The sequence below is a fragment of the Macaca fascicularis genome, chromosome 20 (assembly GCF_037993035.2).
Source record: "Macaca fascicularis isolate 582-1 chromosome 20, T2T-MFA8v1.1".
Taxonomy (NCBI): domain Eukaryota; kingdom Metazoa; phylum Chordata; class Mammalia; order Primates; family Cercopithecidae; genus Macaca; species Macaca fascicularis.
Window position 1 is genome coordinate 27203442 of NC_088394.1, and position 17712 is coordinate 27221153.

Sequence of the window (17712 nt, forward strand, 5' to 3'; positions counted from 1 at the left end):
TGGCTCAGCAAAATAATAATAATAATAGTCATGTATTGTGTGCAGAGAGGGCACAAGAAACAAAAGCCAATTTATAATTGGTTACTCTAGGCTAAGGGTCCATGGGTGCTTATTCCCCTGTTTTTCCCATTTTCTATAGGTTTGAACTTTTTCAAAATAAGAAGTTGGGTAAGAAAATGGACTAGTACTTTAAAGTAAGAAAATATAGTTACTGAAAGTTTGAAATTCATAGTGACCACACAGTTATTTTGTATTTTACATTTAAAATTTTATTTTATATTTAGAATCATGTTGTCCTTTAAGTTCTAAATACCAAAATAAGGAGAAAGGACATCAAAGTCAGCCTTAGGAGTAAGAATTTCAGTCAATCTAGCACATCTGTAGAGCTCCTCAAGGCTGAAAGGAGGGGCTCTGAAACTCCCAAAATGTGTACAAGTTGTTGTATTTATAAGGAAACTGGCATCTTTCTTGGGAGACGCTTTACAACTTTCTCTAAATTCTCAAAAGGGAAAGCAATATATTTTTTAAAAGTTTAAAACCACCATAGTAAGTAAGATTCTCTTTCCATCGTCTATCTAATCTGCAGCTCAAGAATGCTCTACAGCAGGAGTCAGCAGACCTTTTCTGTAAAAACCCGAGTTTATATATTTTCAGATTTGTAGGGCATACAAACACTCTGTCGCAGCTACTCCACTCTGCTGCTGTAGTGCAAAACCACTCCTAGACCATATGTAAATGAATGTAGCTGTGTTTCAATAAAACTTTATTTACAAAAGCAGTCAGTAAGCCAGATTTGGTAAAGGCCGTAGTTTGCCAACCCCCTGCTCTCGTCTAAAGCAAGCCTTCTGCGCAGTGAAATCTCTGCCCATCTCCAGTCCCTGTCCTTCCATATGTCACTTTCCTAATAGCATCCCATGTTATCTGCAGAGTTTCTGTAGAGAGTGTGGTCTCCAGATGTCCTGCTTCAAAATAAGCTGGGGTTCTTGTTTAATATGCAAATACCTGAGCCTTATGGCCTTATGCCATTCTGCTAAAATCAGAACCTCCGAGAACTGTGTTCCGCAAACATTCTTCTGCATCCTACAGTATCCTACAGTTTCAGTCAATGATCTACAGGAAAGACTGATGGCATTTCAGGTGTTTCCCATTAGTCCCAACAGACCTATCCAGTCTCTTCTTGCACCACACAGAGTACCCACCTCTTGCCTGTGTGACTGTCTCGGCTGTACTGTTCTTTCCTCCTGAAATGCCTACTCCATAGAATCTCCATCCCAGCTCTCACTTACCTAATTCCACTTTCTCCAACCACCTCTGCCCCAGACATACAGTGAAAAAATCTCTCTCTCTTTCTAGGTTTGCAGTTTAAGAGTTTTTTCCCAATTCATGGCAGCCACTACTGTTCCTTGTTCTCAATAAAATCATTTGGAGATTGGGGGCAAGGTCTTTCCTAAAAATGCACAAACATCAAACTCTAGACTTACACATCAATGAGGTCAGGTTTCAGTACTGATGGCACAGCAGTTTCAATGTTGTACAATTTTATCTGAGATCCGTACAGAGTGACTTTGACCAACCTGTTGGCAAAGAGGCAGGTAAACAAGAACATTCAGCTTATGAACTAAGACAAAACAGACAAGGCTGGTACCAACAAAGAGCGTAAGGGCAGACTTTTTCCATATACAAAAAAGAATCAAGACCAGACCTTCAATTTTATGCCAAGGAAATAATCCAAGATATGCATAAAGATTTATAAACAAGCATATTAACTAAAGCCTTATCGAAAGTACCAAAAATTTTGAAAACAATATATACAATAAAAACAACACTTAGAGGCATACTTAATGATAAATATTCAGGATGTTTTAAACATGACATGGTTGTACTAAATATATATACAGAATATATCATGAATGTTCATCTATTAACAGAAGATAGACGGTAAGAATTTTCACCAGAATATGCTTATTGGTACCACTTGTTTTAGGGGAAGGATAGAGTGGGTAGATTATGGATGATTTTTTTCTCTCTATTTTTCTGCATTTCCAAATTGTCTACAATTAATATATAATGTTTTATAAATCAGGAGAACAAAAAATAGTCTTTAAAAAGCAGTCAGGGTATGGTTGCTCATGCCTGAAGTCCTGTAATCCCAGCACTTCAGGAGGTCAAGGTGGAAGGATCACTTGAGGCCAGGAGTTCAAGACCAGTCTGGACAACAAAGTAGGACCCTGTCTTTTAAAATTTTATCCAGATGTGGTGGCACATGCCTGTAGTCTCAGCTACTTGGAAGAGGCTAGGTAGGGAGGACAGCTTGAGCCCAGGAGGTTGAGGATGGACTAAGCCAGGTTCATGCCATTGCACTCCAGCCTGGGTAATAGAACGAAACCAAAATCCTGTGGGTTTTTTTTGTTTTGTTTTGTTTTTGTTTTTGTTTTGTTTTTTAAAAAAAGCAGACCTGCTCTTTTGGCAGTTTATCGAAATAGGATGGCATGGGCTTTTCTATAAAATTGATAATGATAAAACTGTCTTAGTTTTTATTTAAAATCATTTTTAAAATAAAATATTTCAGATGGGTTGATATATAATAAAGAAAATAGAGCAAACTGTCCACCAAAGAATCTATGTGGTGGGTATATGGGTATTCCCTATACAATTCTTTCAACTTTTCTTCAAATCTGAAAATGTTTGATAAAACTTTAGAGGAGGGAGATGAGAGGAGCAAATGTTTCCAGAATAGGTGGAGGTGTTTTATGTTCAAGTACAATTCTTTCAGAAGCAAGTTGTTGAGCCCACTGGTTGCTCAAGGGCTCACTGGATACTAACGAGCATTAAACATAATAACTAATAGCTCTATCTAGTAGGAAATGGGAAATATCTCTTTCATTACAGACAAAACAACATTCCTTTCTAATTTTTTTTTTTTTTTTTTGAGACAGAGTCTTGCTCTGTCACCCAGGCCAGAGGAGTGTAGTGATCTTGGCTCACTGCAGCCTAGACTTTCCGGGCTCCATCAATCCTCCTGCCTCAGTGCCCCCTCCCATAGTGGGGACTACAGGCGCATGCCACCACACCCAGCTAAATTTTTTTGTCTTTTTAGTAGAGACAGGGTTTCATCATGTTATCCAGGTTGGTCTTGAACTCCTGGACTCAAGAGATCTGCTCACCGCAGCCTCCCAAAGTGCTGGGATTACAGGTGAGCCACGATGCCTGGAGTTGAAAGACATTCCTTTCTGAGTGAAGGGGAAAAAACCCAAGACCTGGCTAGTTTCTCTCTGCCTACTCTGGGTGGAAACCTGGAAGCGGATGCCAGGGAAGGCAGTGTTTGTCTTTGTCCCAGCATAACAATCAACTAAGGAACTTGTTACAAATACAAACTTGTATTTGTATTTCTGATTGCTGGGGAGCAATGAGAAAGCCCTCAAAAAGGAGCACTTCCGTCAGTCAAGAAAGTGAGGGCAAAAGACTATGGTTCCCGAAGTCCCACGAAGTCCTCGTGATCAGAACAGTTATCAGAAAACAATATACCAATATGCACCTGGTGTTTAACTCTAAATCCTGTTCTACACTAAAAATGCATTTCCAAACATCTTTTAATGTGTGTTTAGCAGTTTTAATATTAGCTTTGCTTTATATAACCAATAAATGAAAACACTGCTAATCATACTGGCTATTAAGGTCACACAGTCATAACAAGAGCCTTCTCTCATATATTAATCTAAATGAAGACAAAATATTAATAGCAAGTATGTTTAAGCACTGAGCTTGCAAATCTAAGCAGTGCAGAAAGATAGGGAACCTATCAAATGATTCAGGATCTTTGAGACATCATCTCACTACAAAGTTGAGATGACTGACAGAGAGATATATATATATTTTTTTTTTTTTTTTTTTTTTTTTTTTTTTTTTTGAGACAGAGTTTTACTCTTGTTGCCCAGGCTGGAGTGCACCGGCACGATCTCAGGCAATTCTCCTGTCTCAGCCTCCCGAGTAGCTGGGATTACAGGTGCATGTCCCCACGCCCAGCTAATTTTTGTATTTTTAGTAGAGATGAGGTTTCATCATATTGGTTAGGCTGATCTTGAACTCCTGATCTCAGGTGATTCGCCCGCCTCAGCCTCCCAAAGTGTTGGGATAACAGGCATGAGTCACTGCACCCGGCTGACTGACAGATGTATCTATACTGCTTAACAGAGTAAATTCAAATAATGGACTTATCTTTGGATTTCAGATAGAAAAACATGTCTTATCCCTGCTAACCCTCAGTGCAAATGGGCCCAGCACAAGAAGAAGAGGAGGAACCACTGTGGTTTGGAAAGAGAACAACATGTGGACCCAGGAAACTGTTAAAATCCACTCTCCCTCTCAAGGACTGTGTGAACCGAGGCAAGGCACTCACATCGCTGAGCCACAATGTACTCAACAATAAAACAGCAATGCCTGTATCTCAAAGTACAGAATAAAATGAAAGACCATGTGCAAAAACACAAAAAATGTCCTACTACTGTGTGCTGTTATTATTATTAATATGAATCTGGCTTTTAAGGGATTTAAGCCCCTTGGCTATCTCTGCTTTTCAGCTAAGAGGTGGCAGTGAAGTCCGGCATGCATGCACCTAGGCTCCTGAGGCTCACTTCTCCTCTGCATGTCACCAGTGATGCGGCTGCTGGGCCAGTCGAAGCATCAGGTGTCTTGGCTTTGGGCTGGATCCACATCTACTCAGTTTTGATCTAACCAATTCAACAGCTGCCTTTAAATGATCTAGATGTCCTGTCACTTACATCTTGGGTTTTTTGAAGGGAGAGAGGGAGGAGGGACTGGTGACTGGGTAGACTCAAATGTTCCTCAGCAAGTGCAGCTGTAAACCTGGCATGAGACCCAAGAAGAAGAAGAAAACGAGCCCAGTGGTGAAAGGCTGGGAACCACCTTTCGGGCCAGGCGTGGAGGCTACCCAGCTTTCACTCTCGAGGCCCTAATGGGACTGGAAAAACACACAAAAAGCCCCACCCTGTGCATCTAGCTGCCTACTTGGACAGTGGAGTTGACTCCTTATCAGTAGGACTTTCTTAATATCTCTTTATCCTATGAGGAAAGACATGAAGACTGACCTTTCCTGGTTTCTCCTGGGTCTACAACTGTGTTTACATTTATACACAAGATCTTCAAAGAAACAACAGCTTAAATAGCTTATCAGGTGTTTTGTTATGTGCTAGGCACAGTGCTAAGTGCTTTATCTCATTTAATTCTCATACTAAACCTATAGGAAACTACTTCTACTTCATATTGTAAATGAGGGACCTGAAGTTCAGAGAGGTTAAGTAATTTGTTCCATATTAGCTCGTATGTGGCAGAGCCTAGATTTACCCGGGCCTAGAGCGGAAGCTATTTGGCAATATGCTGCCCCTCACACAAGAAGGTAAAGCTGAACTCTGAAGAAGGAACAGCTCCATAAGGTAGCTGCCAGCCTACCTCTCCACGACTGTGAGGGCATCATTGAACCGCGCAGCAAACACATCCCCAATAAAGTACTCAGCCAGGCGGCCCACGGCCTGCAGCAGGGAGCTCAGGTCTCTCAGGGAGCAGTGCAGACGCCGGCAGTCGTTCTCCGCTGTGATGTTCAACCTGTGTCCTGGAACACAACACCCCAGACAGTTTTCCACAGGAAGACCACGCTTTAGATACTACATATACTTGCTCGTCCAGCAAGCCACACCCAGCAAAACCAATTCTCGAAACAAAGCAACCCATGGACCACTTCCCAGTACTGAGCACTGGGCCCGGTCTCCACCTGACACTACAGGTCTCCACCAGACACTACACATTTGTGCTCCAGAGGCCAGGGACAGAGACAGAGTTGAGGGGAGGGGCAGACAGCCTGGTGTGTGCTAACGTGGAGGGAGCCCCTGATCTGATTCCTTTTGATCCTGTAAGGTCCTGACACCACCACTGTTACATACAAGGAGGCACACCCAGTGAGGCCCAGGCACTTGCCCAGCACGTGTCACATTTCCGGGGCAAGGCTGGTATTCTACACTGAGTCTATGTGACTCCAAATCTGTTTCCTTTGGCATAGGGCCCTACCTCAGAATGAAATTTCCATGGCCCAAGAGTGAGGACCTGCCCCTGGCTAAGAGAGGAGGGGTACACTCAGCTCTCCACCCTTGAAGGCTGGGAGGTGGCACAGTATGAAATAAAGAGCATGGGACTTGGATTCCGAAGACACAGATTCCCTGCCACTTCCGGACTCAGTGCCTCAATCAACCCTCCTAAGCCTCAGTATCACTATTATAAGGGCCACGTTAAAATATATAACTCTCCAAGGTACAGAACACTGTTCAGTATTTGTAATTATTATAAACAGCAAAGAACTAGTGAATTACTAAGGTCTGAAATTTCCTTACTTTTCAATACAGCTTCTTCAAACTGAACAAGGAGGATGCTAAGATGAAGGACAAAACATTCTCCCTTGATTTGGTCACTTCCTTGGTTTTTGGATCCCTCTCTTCACAAATGTCACAAAAGACAGTAAGAATTTTCAGGCCGGAACAGAGACCTGCAGGTCTGATTCAAGTCCTTCTCACTGACACAGCAGGAGTGAGGGTGGGGTGGTAACACGACTAGGGCACTGTTCCTAGGGCACCTACGATCCCAGCACTCCCTAGGTACTTTCCACACCTGCTCCCTCCCCCTACTTCAGTTCTCTCCTGTCTCTTAGGAGGCAAGACTCACACTGGTCATTACCAACCCTCCTCCCGCCGTGCTCCACAATCAGCTTCCCAGAGCCCAGACTAAGCTTGCAGCTCCCCTGAAGCAAGGTGCTGAAGCCTCTGGAGGCTCTCTCCTGCTAAAAGGGGAGAACCTAGACTCTCCAGTTTCAACTCAGGTCTCTTATGGCCTCGACACCTTTTACTATGCCACTATGTCATCCAGACCCAATGGTTAATTCCCCAGAGCCTCATGTCTCTGTGCCTCTGCCTAGACTGCCCATCATTTCATCCTCTGCCCACCCAAGTTCTGCAAGCTCCTACATAGATAGCCTCCAGCCTCTCAGGGGCATCCTCTCTCTGTGAGGCCTCACCCCTCCTGTCTTCCTCCTTGGCACCCATACCCATAAGGAGATAAACTGATGATTTACAAGACCATCTCCTTACCGACTACAAAATCCCTTGTGGTGAGCAGCTACGTCCAGCAGCCAGCACAGCAGCTGGTACAGAGTGAGTGACCGTATATGTATGAATGATTTAGATGCAACAGAACAGACAGCAAACTAGAGCAGGACAGGGAGACCCAGGCAGCTTCCTTCCTCACCCGGTCCCTGGGAATACTGGCATGTATTACTGACAGTAAACATGGATGGGTGGCACCTGTGGAAAGGAAGGGTGGACACCTAGAAGCAAGTGGCAGATGAAGTAGCAGGCCAAATGCCTCGATCCGCCGCCAACAGTGCTTGCAACAGCCCCCAAGGAAGACAGGAGGCTGGAAGACCGGACAGAGGGCCACATCTCAAGGAGCAGGAGAACGAAAGAAGAGGTAACACATGGAAGGACCTTAGACAGAGAGGGCCAGTGACAAAGGCTGGTTTTGACCTGCCCCAAATCACCTGCTCCTGCCTCCTCCACTCCACAAGGACAGCAGTGCCCTGGCACAGGAACAAGATTCCCAGCCCGAGGCAGCCCCTCCAGAGGCTGTCGGTGCAGCTAAGGAGTAAGCCAGCTTCTCCAGCCAGAGCAACAGAATGACCACCTCACCCAGCCAGATGAGCTCACAGAAACAACACACTGAGAGGGATTTTTCATCACGTTGGTTGTGCAAAAGAGAACACAGACTTCATGGGCTACAGAGAGAGCCCCAATCTCTCAGTTAACTGAAGTGCCACAATTATATACCCTCTGAATGTCAATGGGATTTTCAAGGCTACATCTATGCAACCAACTCCCAGGGTCAACTTCTAAAACCTGCTGCTCCTCTGCACACCAACCAGATCTCAGGGCTCTGTGGGAATAACCTCTTATGAAAAATACACCTGACACTGGGTATGGCATAGTACAGGCCCAAAAAGAGGGGAGGCCAGCTTTTCTTTCTCAGAGCGACACCAGGGGTCACTGAGTCTGCTTCAGTAGCCCTTGGCGCTCTGTGCATGCTCAACCTTCATTTCGCACCTCCACCTCCCCCCAGGCTCTACCTTGACCACCAGTTTCTAACTTCTCTATGGTATCCAATCCCTTCAGTACCCGCTGAATGCCTGAGAACGAGCTTCTGAAATATTTTAAGTGTGCAAAGGGAACACTGTTATTTTTTTTTAAAACCAAACCAAAACACTACCCTAAATCAAGTTTCCATTTGAGTATGGTCCTTAATAGATAATTACTAGAGAGCTTAAAAGTCACCCTGACCAAGCCTTCCCCTCTGCCCAGCACTTACCCTGCACACCTGGCCCTTCAGACTCTTCCTGGACCTCGGCTGAATGCTAGGGAGCTCAAGGGAGCCCTTCCACCTCTGGACAACTTGGTCACAAACACGGGTAAAATATGTCTCCCTGTGATTGCTCATCACCCCTGGCCCACTCCTTGAGGGTAGAACACAGAACAAGCCAAAGCCTGCTGACCACACGATAGCCCTGAGGATGTAATCCCTCATTACCCTCCTGAGAATCCTTGCCATCCTGATCCCTTCCCTCTGAACTTGTCCTATTTCATCTAGCAAAGAGCAGTACCTAGGATGAAAACTATGGGTACCTAGCATCCAGTACCTAGGATGGAAAACAGCTTGGAAGTGCTGGGTGTGTGTTTTAAACTATGAGTTTGAACAATATGAAACTGTTGACACTTGATCACTTCTGACCCAACAAAACTGCAATTCCATACAGTTCCACTTTGCACATATGTGCATCTAAGATTCATGTTCATCAAAATCATAGCTGGTTCTTTCCTGTTCTATCTGCAAGGCAGACAATCACATGGGCAATAAATACCCCAAGTCAAATTCTCTACCTTGACACCTTCCTCCAGCCTAGAAACCTATTATCACCACCACAAAAGTCACGCAGGGCATCAAGTAGACTTGAGGGGACAGGCCAGCATCCCACTGTGAAAAGCTGTTCAGATCCACCCACACTTTCTTATGTCTGGCCAAGGCTTAGATTTCCCCCTAAAAGCACAGGACATCTGCAAGGTAGAACCTTCAGATGAGAATGCTGAAACGTTTGGAGGCATAAAACACCATGTCCACATGAAAGTCCTATCTTCCACAAACCAAGTCATCCTAAAGCTGTTTAGATATGACTTAAGCCATATCCAAAGAACAGCTCCTTGGTAAATCACTGCCCTAGGGGGGAAAAAAAATCTTAAACATAATTTAGTCTTCTCTTTTTGAGGAGTTGAGGAAGGTATAAAAACTAGCATTCAGGTATTTCCCTCTGAGAGAACAAACAAATCATAATCATAAATCATAAACGAACCCAGCAGGAACAAACAATTTAAGTCTAAAAATCTTATATAAAATTTTGTAGACAAAATAATCCCTTAGACAGGAAAGTTTGCATGGGTACCCAGAAAAGTTAAAGGGTTACCTAGAGGAGAAACACTGTCTCAATGAAGGAAGATCTCAATGAGGAGTGGCAGAAGTCACATACAGAATGGAGGCTTTGGGGCCACATACAGACATCAATGCTGTGTAAGCGGAACACCACCAATGAGGATTTCTTAACCTACATATGGTAGAAAAGACAGACAGAGGGAGCAAAGGACTACCTGCCAGGAGCCAGAGCAGCACACAGCAACCAGCGTGGCCCAGCAACACAAGCTGTGCCTTGGTCTTGACAAGGAAGTGGAGGCAGGCTCAGCAGCAGGAAGGGAAACAATGCGAAGCACACAGGATCTTCTGAATCCAACTGCTCTGACAAAAGCAAAAGTGGGAGCCTTCCAGGCTGGGTAACTACACTGCAGGCCTCAACCACACTGCAGGTCTCACTGCTGGCCAAAATGTGCATCCCATTGTCATATATGGTCGCAGCACCAGGAGTAAGCAAGAATTTCAGCTGGTGCCCGTTTACATAGGCTCCAGAGGAGACCCAAGAATTAAAGGCTGGGCTAGAAAGTAAATGCAAATGAAGGAGGGCCCAGGGCCTATCGGGGATGAGAGGGCACAGTTTCTGTTGAGGGTCATAAGGCTGGTGTGGCATGGAGGTTATTTGAGGGGGTAAATGGCTATGGGAATCAGGGGAAAAAATGTACTCAGAGTTTCCGTTTGTTAATAGCCTTTGCACTGGAAACTTGGCTTCTGAGCCACCAAAAATTGGGGAATGCTTTGTCATGGATGAGAGAGCTCGTTTTAAAACAGGAAATAAGGATTTCTCCGGCCTGAGAGGTTTTGCCACAGGAATACAAGCCAAGGATCAGTGCTGAGGATGAGATTTACAAATGATCTGGAAGAGCCGAGTTCTATGAAATTGCCAGTAAATAGGCTTTAGTGAAATGGAGTATGTGGTATTTCCTATAGGAAAAAATAAATCACACCATCCTTCTAGGGAGAGGAGCTCAGAATTATCAGCTATGTCCCAAAAATAGAGTTTCAGATTCACTAGACTTTCACCTAAAGACAGACACATGGAATGTAAAAACGTCAGCTTTTACAAAAGTAAACAGGACACTGAAGGGTCAAGGTGGGGGAGGAAAGAACACCTGCTTGGTTTTTTTAATAGATCAAGAACAGTGTCTTCAGGGTCCTGAGTACATTCTAATTTGAATAGTGGTCCTGAAGGAAAGACCACCTGGGCATGATTATTCCCAAGAATGGCTTCTGGAAACATCTGTAGCACTTCTACACAGCCAAATGATTTTCATTAGTGGTGACAGCACATTTTACAGGCATGTTTGTTTTGAAAGTGTCTTTTTAAAGTTTTGTCTTTTTAAATTTCTTACCCTATCTACAAAGTCAGGGCCTACATTCGGGACATGCCAAGGCCCATCAGCCTTCTGGGGCCCACTAGATTATTTAGAAGCTTATATAGTCATGGAAACCAGCCATCACAGACCACCAAGGACAGCCTCGGAAAGAGGCTCCCGTGGAGGATCTGCCATGAATCACAAGCTCATCCAGGAGACGGGCTGCACAATGGGCAGCTCTGTGCTGGGCTGAAACAGCAGTTACCCAACACAGGGGCTGCACGCCAGAGCCAGGACAGGTCCCGTAAGAAGCACGCTGGGAAGAAGGAAGGGCGGTGAGAAGTGGTGCACAGCAGCTGATGGGGCAGGGAGGACACACGTGGTTTTCAGTTACTGGTGTTTTCAGCTGACAAAAATCAATGTCAGATGCTAGCTATTTCAACGTTGACAAAAATGAATGTCAGATGTTAAGCTATTTCAACGTTTTGTCATTCCCTATTATACCATCATGAGACTAGTACCAACAAAGCCAGGGGACCCTGGGTAAATTAACATCTCTGAACATCAATTTCCTCTTATGTAAAATAGGGGAAACTAGTAATAGCACTTACACCTCACAGGACAATGGAGAGAATTAAGTAATATAAGTCAATAACACAGTGCCTGGCATGTAATGAGAGCTACAAAAGGAAGCTGTTACTATTATTGTTATCAACAAAATAACAAAGAAAGCTAACCCTAAACCCCAAGCAGGCAGGGCCTGTAAACAGCAGCCAAAAACCTTTCCAACCAGCTCTGGTCGGAGCCCCTGGGGCCATCTACAACAGGTGGGGGGGGGCGGGTCCACAGACCATCAGCTGCGCTATGGCCTTCCAATTCTAGAGTGCGCAGGAAGCAAGAAAGCACAAGGCCATGTTTTCCCTAGTACACCTGCTGGTTGAAAGGACATAAGGAAATATTAGAGGCTTTTTAGTAAGTCCTGTCTCTTTACTCCAAATCAGTTTCTTTTCCAAATACCTTCTTGGAATACCCTGTCATGACCTCATCTTTTACCTCCCCCACAGCTTCTTTTTATCATAAACCTTTTTTTTTTTTTTTGAGACGGAGTCTCGCTCTGTCGCCCAGGCTGGAGTGCAGTGGCCGGATCTCAGCTCACTGAAAGCTCCGCCTCCCGAGTTTACGCCATTCTCCTGCCTCAGCCTCCTGATTAGCTGGGACTACAGGCGCCCGCCACCTCGCCCGGCTAGTTTTTTGTATTTTTTAGTAGAGACGGGGTTTCACCGGGTTAGCCAGGATGGTCTCGATCTCCTGACCTCGTGATCCGCCCGTCTCGGCCTCCCAAAGTGCAAGCATTACAGGCTTGAGCCACCGCGCCCGGCCTCATAAACCTTTAAAAACGTTCCCTGTTTAGAAGTGGGGAGGCCGCAGTGAAGAAATCATGTTCCGACAGCAACAGCAGCAATAATGAAATATCAGTCCAATGGTTTTTTTGAATGTTCGGTTAAATTAGAAAATAAAAATCAGTTTACCTGACCCTGAAGTGACTATAAACTGCTGTAATCCCAAATAAACTTCTAAATTGTCCTGAAGAACTGGGAACTGAAAACAAAGAAACAACAACAAAAAAAATTTAAGTCATAAATGCAAGTTTTTATAGCACTTTAACGTTACAACATAACAAGCAACTAAGCGGTGAGAAACAGGATCAAAACCTTTTCTCTAGGAACCTTTAAATGCAGCTAAAAACCTATGACCACTCTTCAGTGCACCGCCCCCCCGCCAACTACAGTTTCTACAATTGAAACCACCAATTAATACAGAGTAAGAAAGAAAACGTATTAGTTCGACCCTCTTTTTTTTTTTTTTTTTTTTTTTAAAGCAAAGGACACTGTGGTATGACTATTAAATTCCTAACAGAGGAGATCAAACCCTGAAATGATCTACACCTTCTAGAACTCTGAGAAGGGACCATATCTCCCTTCAAATCCAAGGGAACATCTACGTGAGAGAAATGTCAGCTATGCCTTATTAAAGTACATGGAAAAGTGAAAAGATGGGCCTAATTATTTGGAAGTCAGTTCCCTTGCTCAAGTAGCAGTCAGAACATCATAACCAGAGCTGCATCTTTCTTTCGCAAGCTGCTACACTCACCAGTAAGATTAAAACGTAACCAGCCCCTAAGAAAGGCAGATGGCAAAGTAAAATGAAGCTTTTCAGGAGAGAACACAAGTATAGCTAGGTCATTCAATGCAAAAGATGACGCTATGGCCAGGGGTGGTGGCTCACGCCTGTAAATGCCAGCACTTTGGGAGGCAGAGGCGGGCAGATGATGAGGTCAGGAGATCGAGACCATCCTGGCTAACACAGTGAAACCCCGTCTCTACTAAAAATACAAAAAGTTAGCTGGGTGTGGTGGTGGGCACCTGAAGTCCCACCTACTCGGGAGGCTGAGGCAGGAGAATCGCTTGAACCCGCGAGGGTTCAGTGAGCCGAGATCACGCCACTGCACTTTGGCCTGGGCGACAGAGTGAGACTCTGTCTCAAAAAAAAAAAAAAAAAGGAATAATCCTAATAACTGCCTTGCCTTGAAGAAGAAATGAATTTAATGAAAATCTCTTTGAATAACAAGCACCACATAGGAAAGGGAATCAATCCTTACAACTAAAGATTCCAGCACATATAGACACAGGCAGAGCAAGCTAGCAATTTGCCAAGAGTGAGCTTTACAACGGCCAGCTTTTCAGCAATGTAACTTCTATAAGTAACAGCTCCCACTTGGCCTGGCCACTTGCAAGCTACTGATAAAAGTATTAAGGCTTTAGTCAAATTCCTATTATATCCAAGACTAAACAGGGTTCCAAAAGTTGGTTTAATATTTTGTGGAAATGTTAGTATTTGTTCAGTTTGAGCAACAGTTAAATGGTAATTATTATTCTGTTTTTAAAAAGTACATATGGGGGGGAAGAGAGAGAGAGAGAGAGAGACAGACAGACAGACAGACAGACAGACAGACAGACAGACACAGGGGAGTCAACCAGCCATGCTCTGTGTACAGGAAAATCGCTACACTTTCCACTCCCCCAAACGGCGCATTACCAGTGTGGAGAAGGCATGCGTGGGCAGGAGCTCCATCACTTTGGCCACCACCTCCAAACTCTGCCGTAAGTACCGCTGCCACTCCGTCTGCTGCTGTGGGGGAAGCACAGGAAAATCAGCTCTCCCAGAATCCTCTCATCTTCCTTGCGAACCTCAAGTCCACTTTCAGAAATAAAATTTTGAAGAAATGGAAAATGATGGAACCAGGTTATCTGGTACAATAAAAAGGCCAAGCTAGAATTTTTTAAAAACAATGAATTAATTTCATTAAAAACTATTTCCTCAGAAAGTAAATGATCCATATAGAATAACCTATTTTCCCCCCTTGGGTTATAGGATACAGAGATGGAGAGCCACTTGTGATATCACCTGTTGGAAATGATCACACATCACCTTCTGACACAGTCCACTACTATGTCCCTATCCAAATAACCGACTGACTCAGTGCCACTCAGAATGGGGTCCACAGCCAGTCAGCAAAAGCATCCCTTGGCGGGGGCTGTCAGAAATGCAAATTCTGTGGTCCCCACCCTAAGCCTCCAGAATCAGAATCTGCTTTAACAAGCTGTTCTAGTGATTCTTATCCATGCTGACATTTAAGAAGCAAGACATGTCATTCCCCTTTTGGGAGATGAGGACGTTATGGCTTAGAGAAATGCCACACCCAGCCTTCCAATCTCCTCCATGCCCAAGGTTGCAGAGCTTCAAACCCAGGACATCTGGCTCTAAGCAAAGGGCTCTCTGTAACCCAAATATGACCACCTACAAGCTCTTGACCATGCCACAGTCACTCTAACTTTCAGAACAGCAGCAGTTAATTTGAAAAATTTTAAGCACCTAATGGTTTAAAAAAAAACAAACACACACTGGAATTGTTTCCTTACAGACATTTTCCTTATTAACGTTGGGCACATCAGCATCAGAAAATTCAAGACTGATTTTAAGAAGTAGAAGTTTGCATAATATACCCCAAACAGACATCCTTTCATTCTAGCCTTATTGGTTCAGTATCTCGCTAACAGTCTCCACAAGCATCCAGCGAGCTCTTACTGCTGCCCAGGTTGGGGAGCAGAGGTGAGGGTGCAAGGCAGGGGAGACAGAGAGGATACAGAGTTCTCACTAAACTACTTTTCATTGTACATATGGTTTCTCTACTTACATCTCTAGTCCACATAAAAATGCCTGTAAAACATTTTTTATGGTTAATAAGTCAAAAGGGACTAGCAGGAGATTAAAAATTTCAAATGTACAACTCAAACCAGAAGAGTACTCTGGTTTCAGAACAGTCACTGGAGCAGAGGGCTCTGGGTTACAGGTCCCCATTCTGATTCACATTACAACGTGAGAGCGACAAAAAGTCAATGAGGGCGTGCCCCTTACATCGTCATCCAGAGTCTCGTCATCCAACTCCTCCAGCTGGGCCTGGTTGTATCTGAACTGGATTCGATTCAACACCTCTGTGAGGAGGAGCACCAGGGCATCTTCGTACCTACATGGCAGGGAGAAATTCAACATCAATCAGGTGAAAGGAGGCTTTCAGCTTAGAATTTGGAAAAGGTCCCCTGCACTATAAAAGAAGTGGTGTCCATGTTGATCACCATGGAAAAGGAGCATCTAAATTCCTGAGGCTGAGTTTATGGGTTGGCAGGTGTGTGCGCGCATGGAACAGAAACAGAGGTATTTATTTAACGATGTACCAGGCACCATGTATCTTCCTGACAGACTGTTTATATAATAGCCTCTTTTGTCTCTGGCAATATTTTCTGTCTTAAAATATATTTTGTCTGCTATTAGTACAGAGACCTGAGCTTTCTTTTGGTTACTTTTTGCACGGAATATCTTTTTCCATCTTTTTACTTTCGATCTATTTGTATCTGAATCCAAAGTGAGTCTCTTGTAGACAACACGTCATTGGGTCATGGCTTTATTAAAAAATCTATTCTCTGCCTTTTTAACAGGAGAATCTAATCTACTAAATGTAATGTAATTACTGATAAGAAGGCCTCATTTCTGCCATTTTGCTATTTATTTTCTATGACTTATGTTCCTCAATTCCTCCATTCCTGCCTTCTTTTGGGTCAAACAGGTATTTTGTAGTGCTGCATTTTAAATCCCTTGTCCTTCCTTTTACTAAGTATTTTCAAGTTATGGTCTTAGCAGTTGCTCTGGGGATGATAGGCACTGCATATAAATATTACCTAATTCAATGATTTAATGCTTTTAACAGCTGTGAGAAGTAAATGGTATCAATATTTTTCTGATGAAGAAACAACAATTAACAGAAGTTAAATAAACTGTCCAAGGCCACAAAGCTATTTCAAACCCAGGGCTCCCTAACTCAAAATCATGTTCTCTCTACACATAAATCACCAATGGATTTGTTTTGTTTTGTTTTGTTTTTGGAGACAGAGTCTCACTCTGTCACCCAGGCTGAAGTGCAATGGCGTGATCTTGGCTCACTCCAACCTCTGCCTCCCAGGTTCAGTGATTCTCATGCCTCAGCCTCCCGAGTGGCTGGGATTACAGGCGTGAGCCACTATGCCCGGCTAATTTTTGTATTTTTAGTAGAGACGGGGTTTCACCATGTTGGTCAGGTTGGTCTTGAAATCCCGACCTCAGATGATCCACCAGCCTCGACCTCCCAAAGTGTTGGGATTACAGGCGTGAGCCACTGCACACGGCACCAATGGGTTTTAAGCCTGCTCCACCCAACTCCCAAAACCTAATCTTTAGTCCATTTTAAGAAGACTTAGAAATTAAAAAGAGCCTGGGGAAACCGTGACCCTCTGATTTGTGTCTAAGAATAATTTCTCAAAGAAATACTCAGAGCGGTAGGTTTGGTATTTCCCACATGTAATAAGAACCCAACTCAGAAGATACCAAGTTATAAGCAACAACTGCTACCACAAAGACCAACAAACTGCTCATTTTCAAGAACAAATCATGTTGCCTAAATACTCGCCTATCCTGAAATGCTTCTAAGGTAAGTTAACGGATTGCTCCCACTCATACAGCAAACCACCAGTGCTGGTTAGTAAGCTCTCCACATCAATCTACTCTCCACAGTTGCAATGCTGGGGCTGAGACTCAAAGGACACTTCGTTTCAGTCAGGTTCTACAGCAGGGACACTGGAGGGAGACTGGAAGGCAGAAGGGACAAAAGGACTGTATCCTTCCTGTGGGCTTGCTGTCCTGGCAGTGCTGCCCCAGCAACAGATACCTGGCAGCAGCAACTGGTTCCAGTTTCCAGCTTCATTCCACATTCCCAGAACTAGTATCGTGCACCCTCAGAGGTAGAGGCAACACCCTCTCCTCAAAGGAATGGTGCCAGTTCGAAAAGGTCCCTCCTCTGAACTCCTGCAGCAGCTGGATGGGGCTGCCTCTTCAGAGATCTGAACCCTAGTTGCTTAGGGCCCAAGCTCTGATCATCCAGATTTTGAAAGCCCCAGCTTCTTGCCTTTGCACTTCTAGCCTTAGGGGTGGAGCCACTTCCTGTACTTATCAACCGTGTTATCTCAGTGTTCCCTCTGAAACCTATTTAATCAATTTCCTACACTGAATTTTCTGTTCAAATAATTAAGTATGGTTTCTGATTTCCTGACAGGACTCTAACTAATACACCACCCAATCTACTACAGTTGAGTACTGGGACAACATGATAATCAAAGCTAAAAGATATCCAATACCAAGACCAAACACAGTCCATTTAGTCCATGAGGTACAGCCCATGTGATGA

The 17712-nt window shown here is 44.0% G+C and overlaps 1 protein-coding gene across 7 annotated transcripts in view; it reads right to left on the bottom strand.

Moving 5' to 3' along the window:
• Positions 1-17712, bottom strand: part of XPO6 (exportin 6) — a 118167-nt gene that overhangs the window by 22862 nt on the left and 77593 nt on the right. For 4 of the 7 annotated variants that reach the window (XM_045382048.2, XM_074026831.1, XM_005591529.4 and 1 more), the window contains 5 exons: positions 15357-15465; positions 13977-14069; positions 12410-12479; positions 5467-5626; positions 1482-1574 (listed from right to left, as the gene is read on the bottom strand). In XM_045382048.2, coding sequence (XP_045237983.1) covers positions 1482-1574; positions 5467-5626; positions 12410-12479; positions 13977-14069; positions 15357-15465 — 525 coding nt within the window. The remainder of the gene's footprint in view (positions 1-1481; positions 1575-5466; positions 5627-12409; positions 12480-13976; positions 14070-15356; positions 15466-17712) is intronic. The other 3 variants (XM_074026829.1, XM_005591530.4, XM_074026832.1) reach the window with 1 other exon arrangement.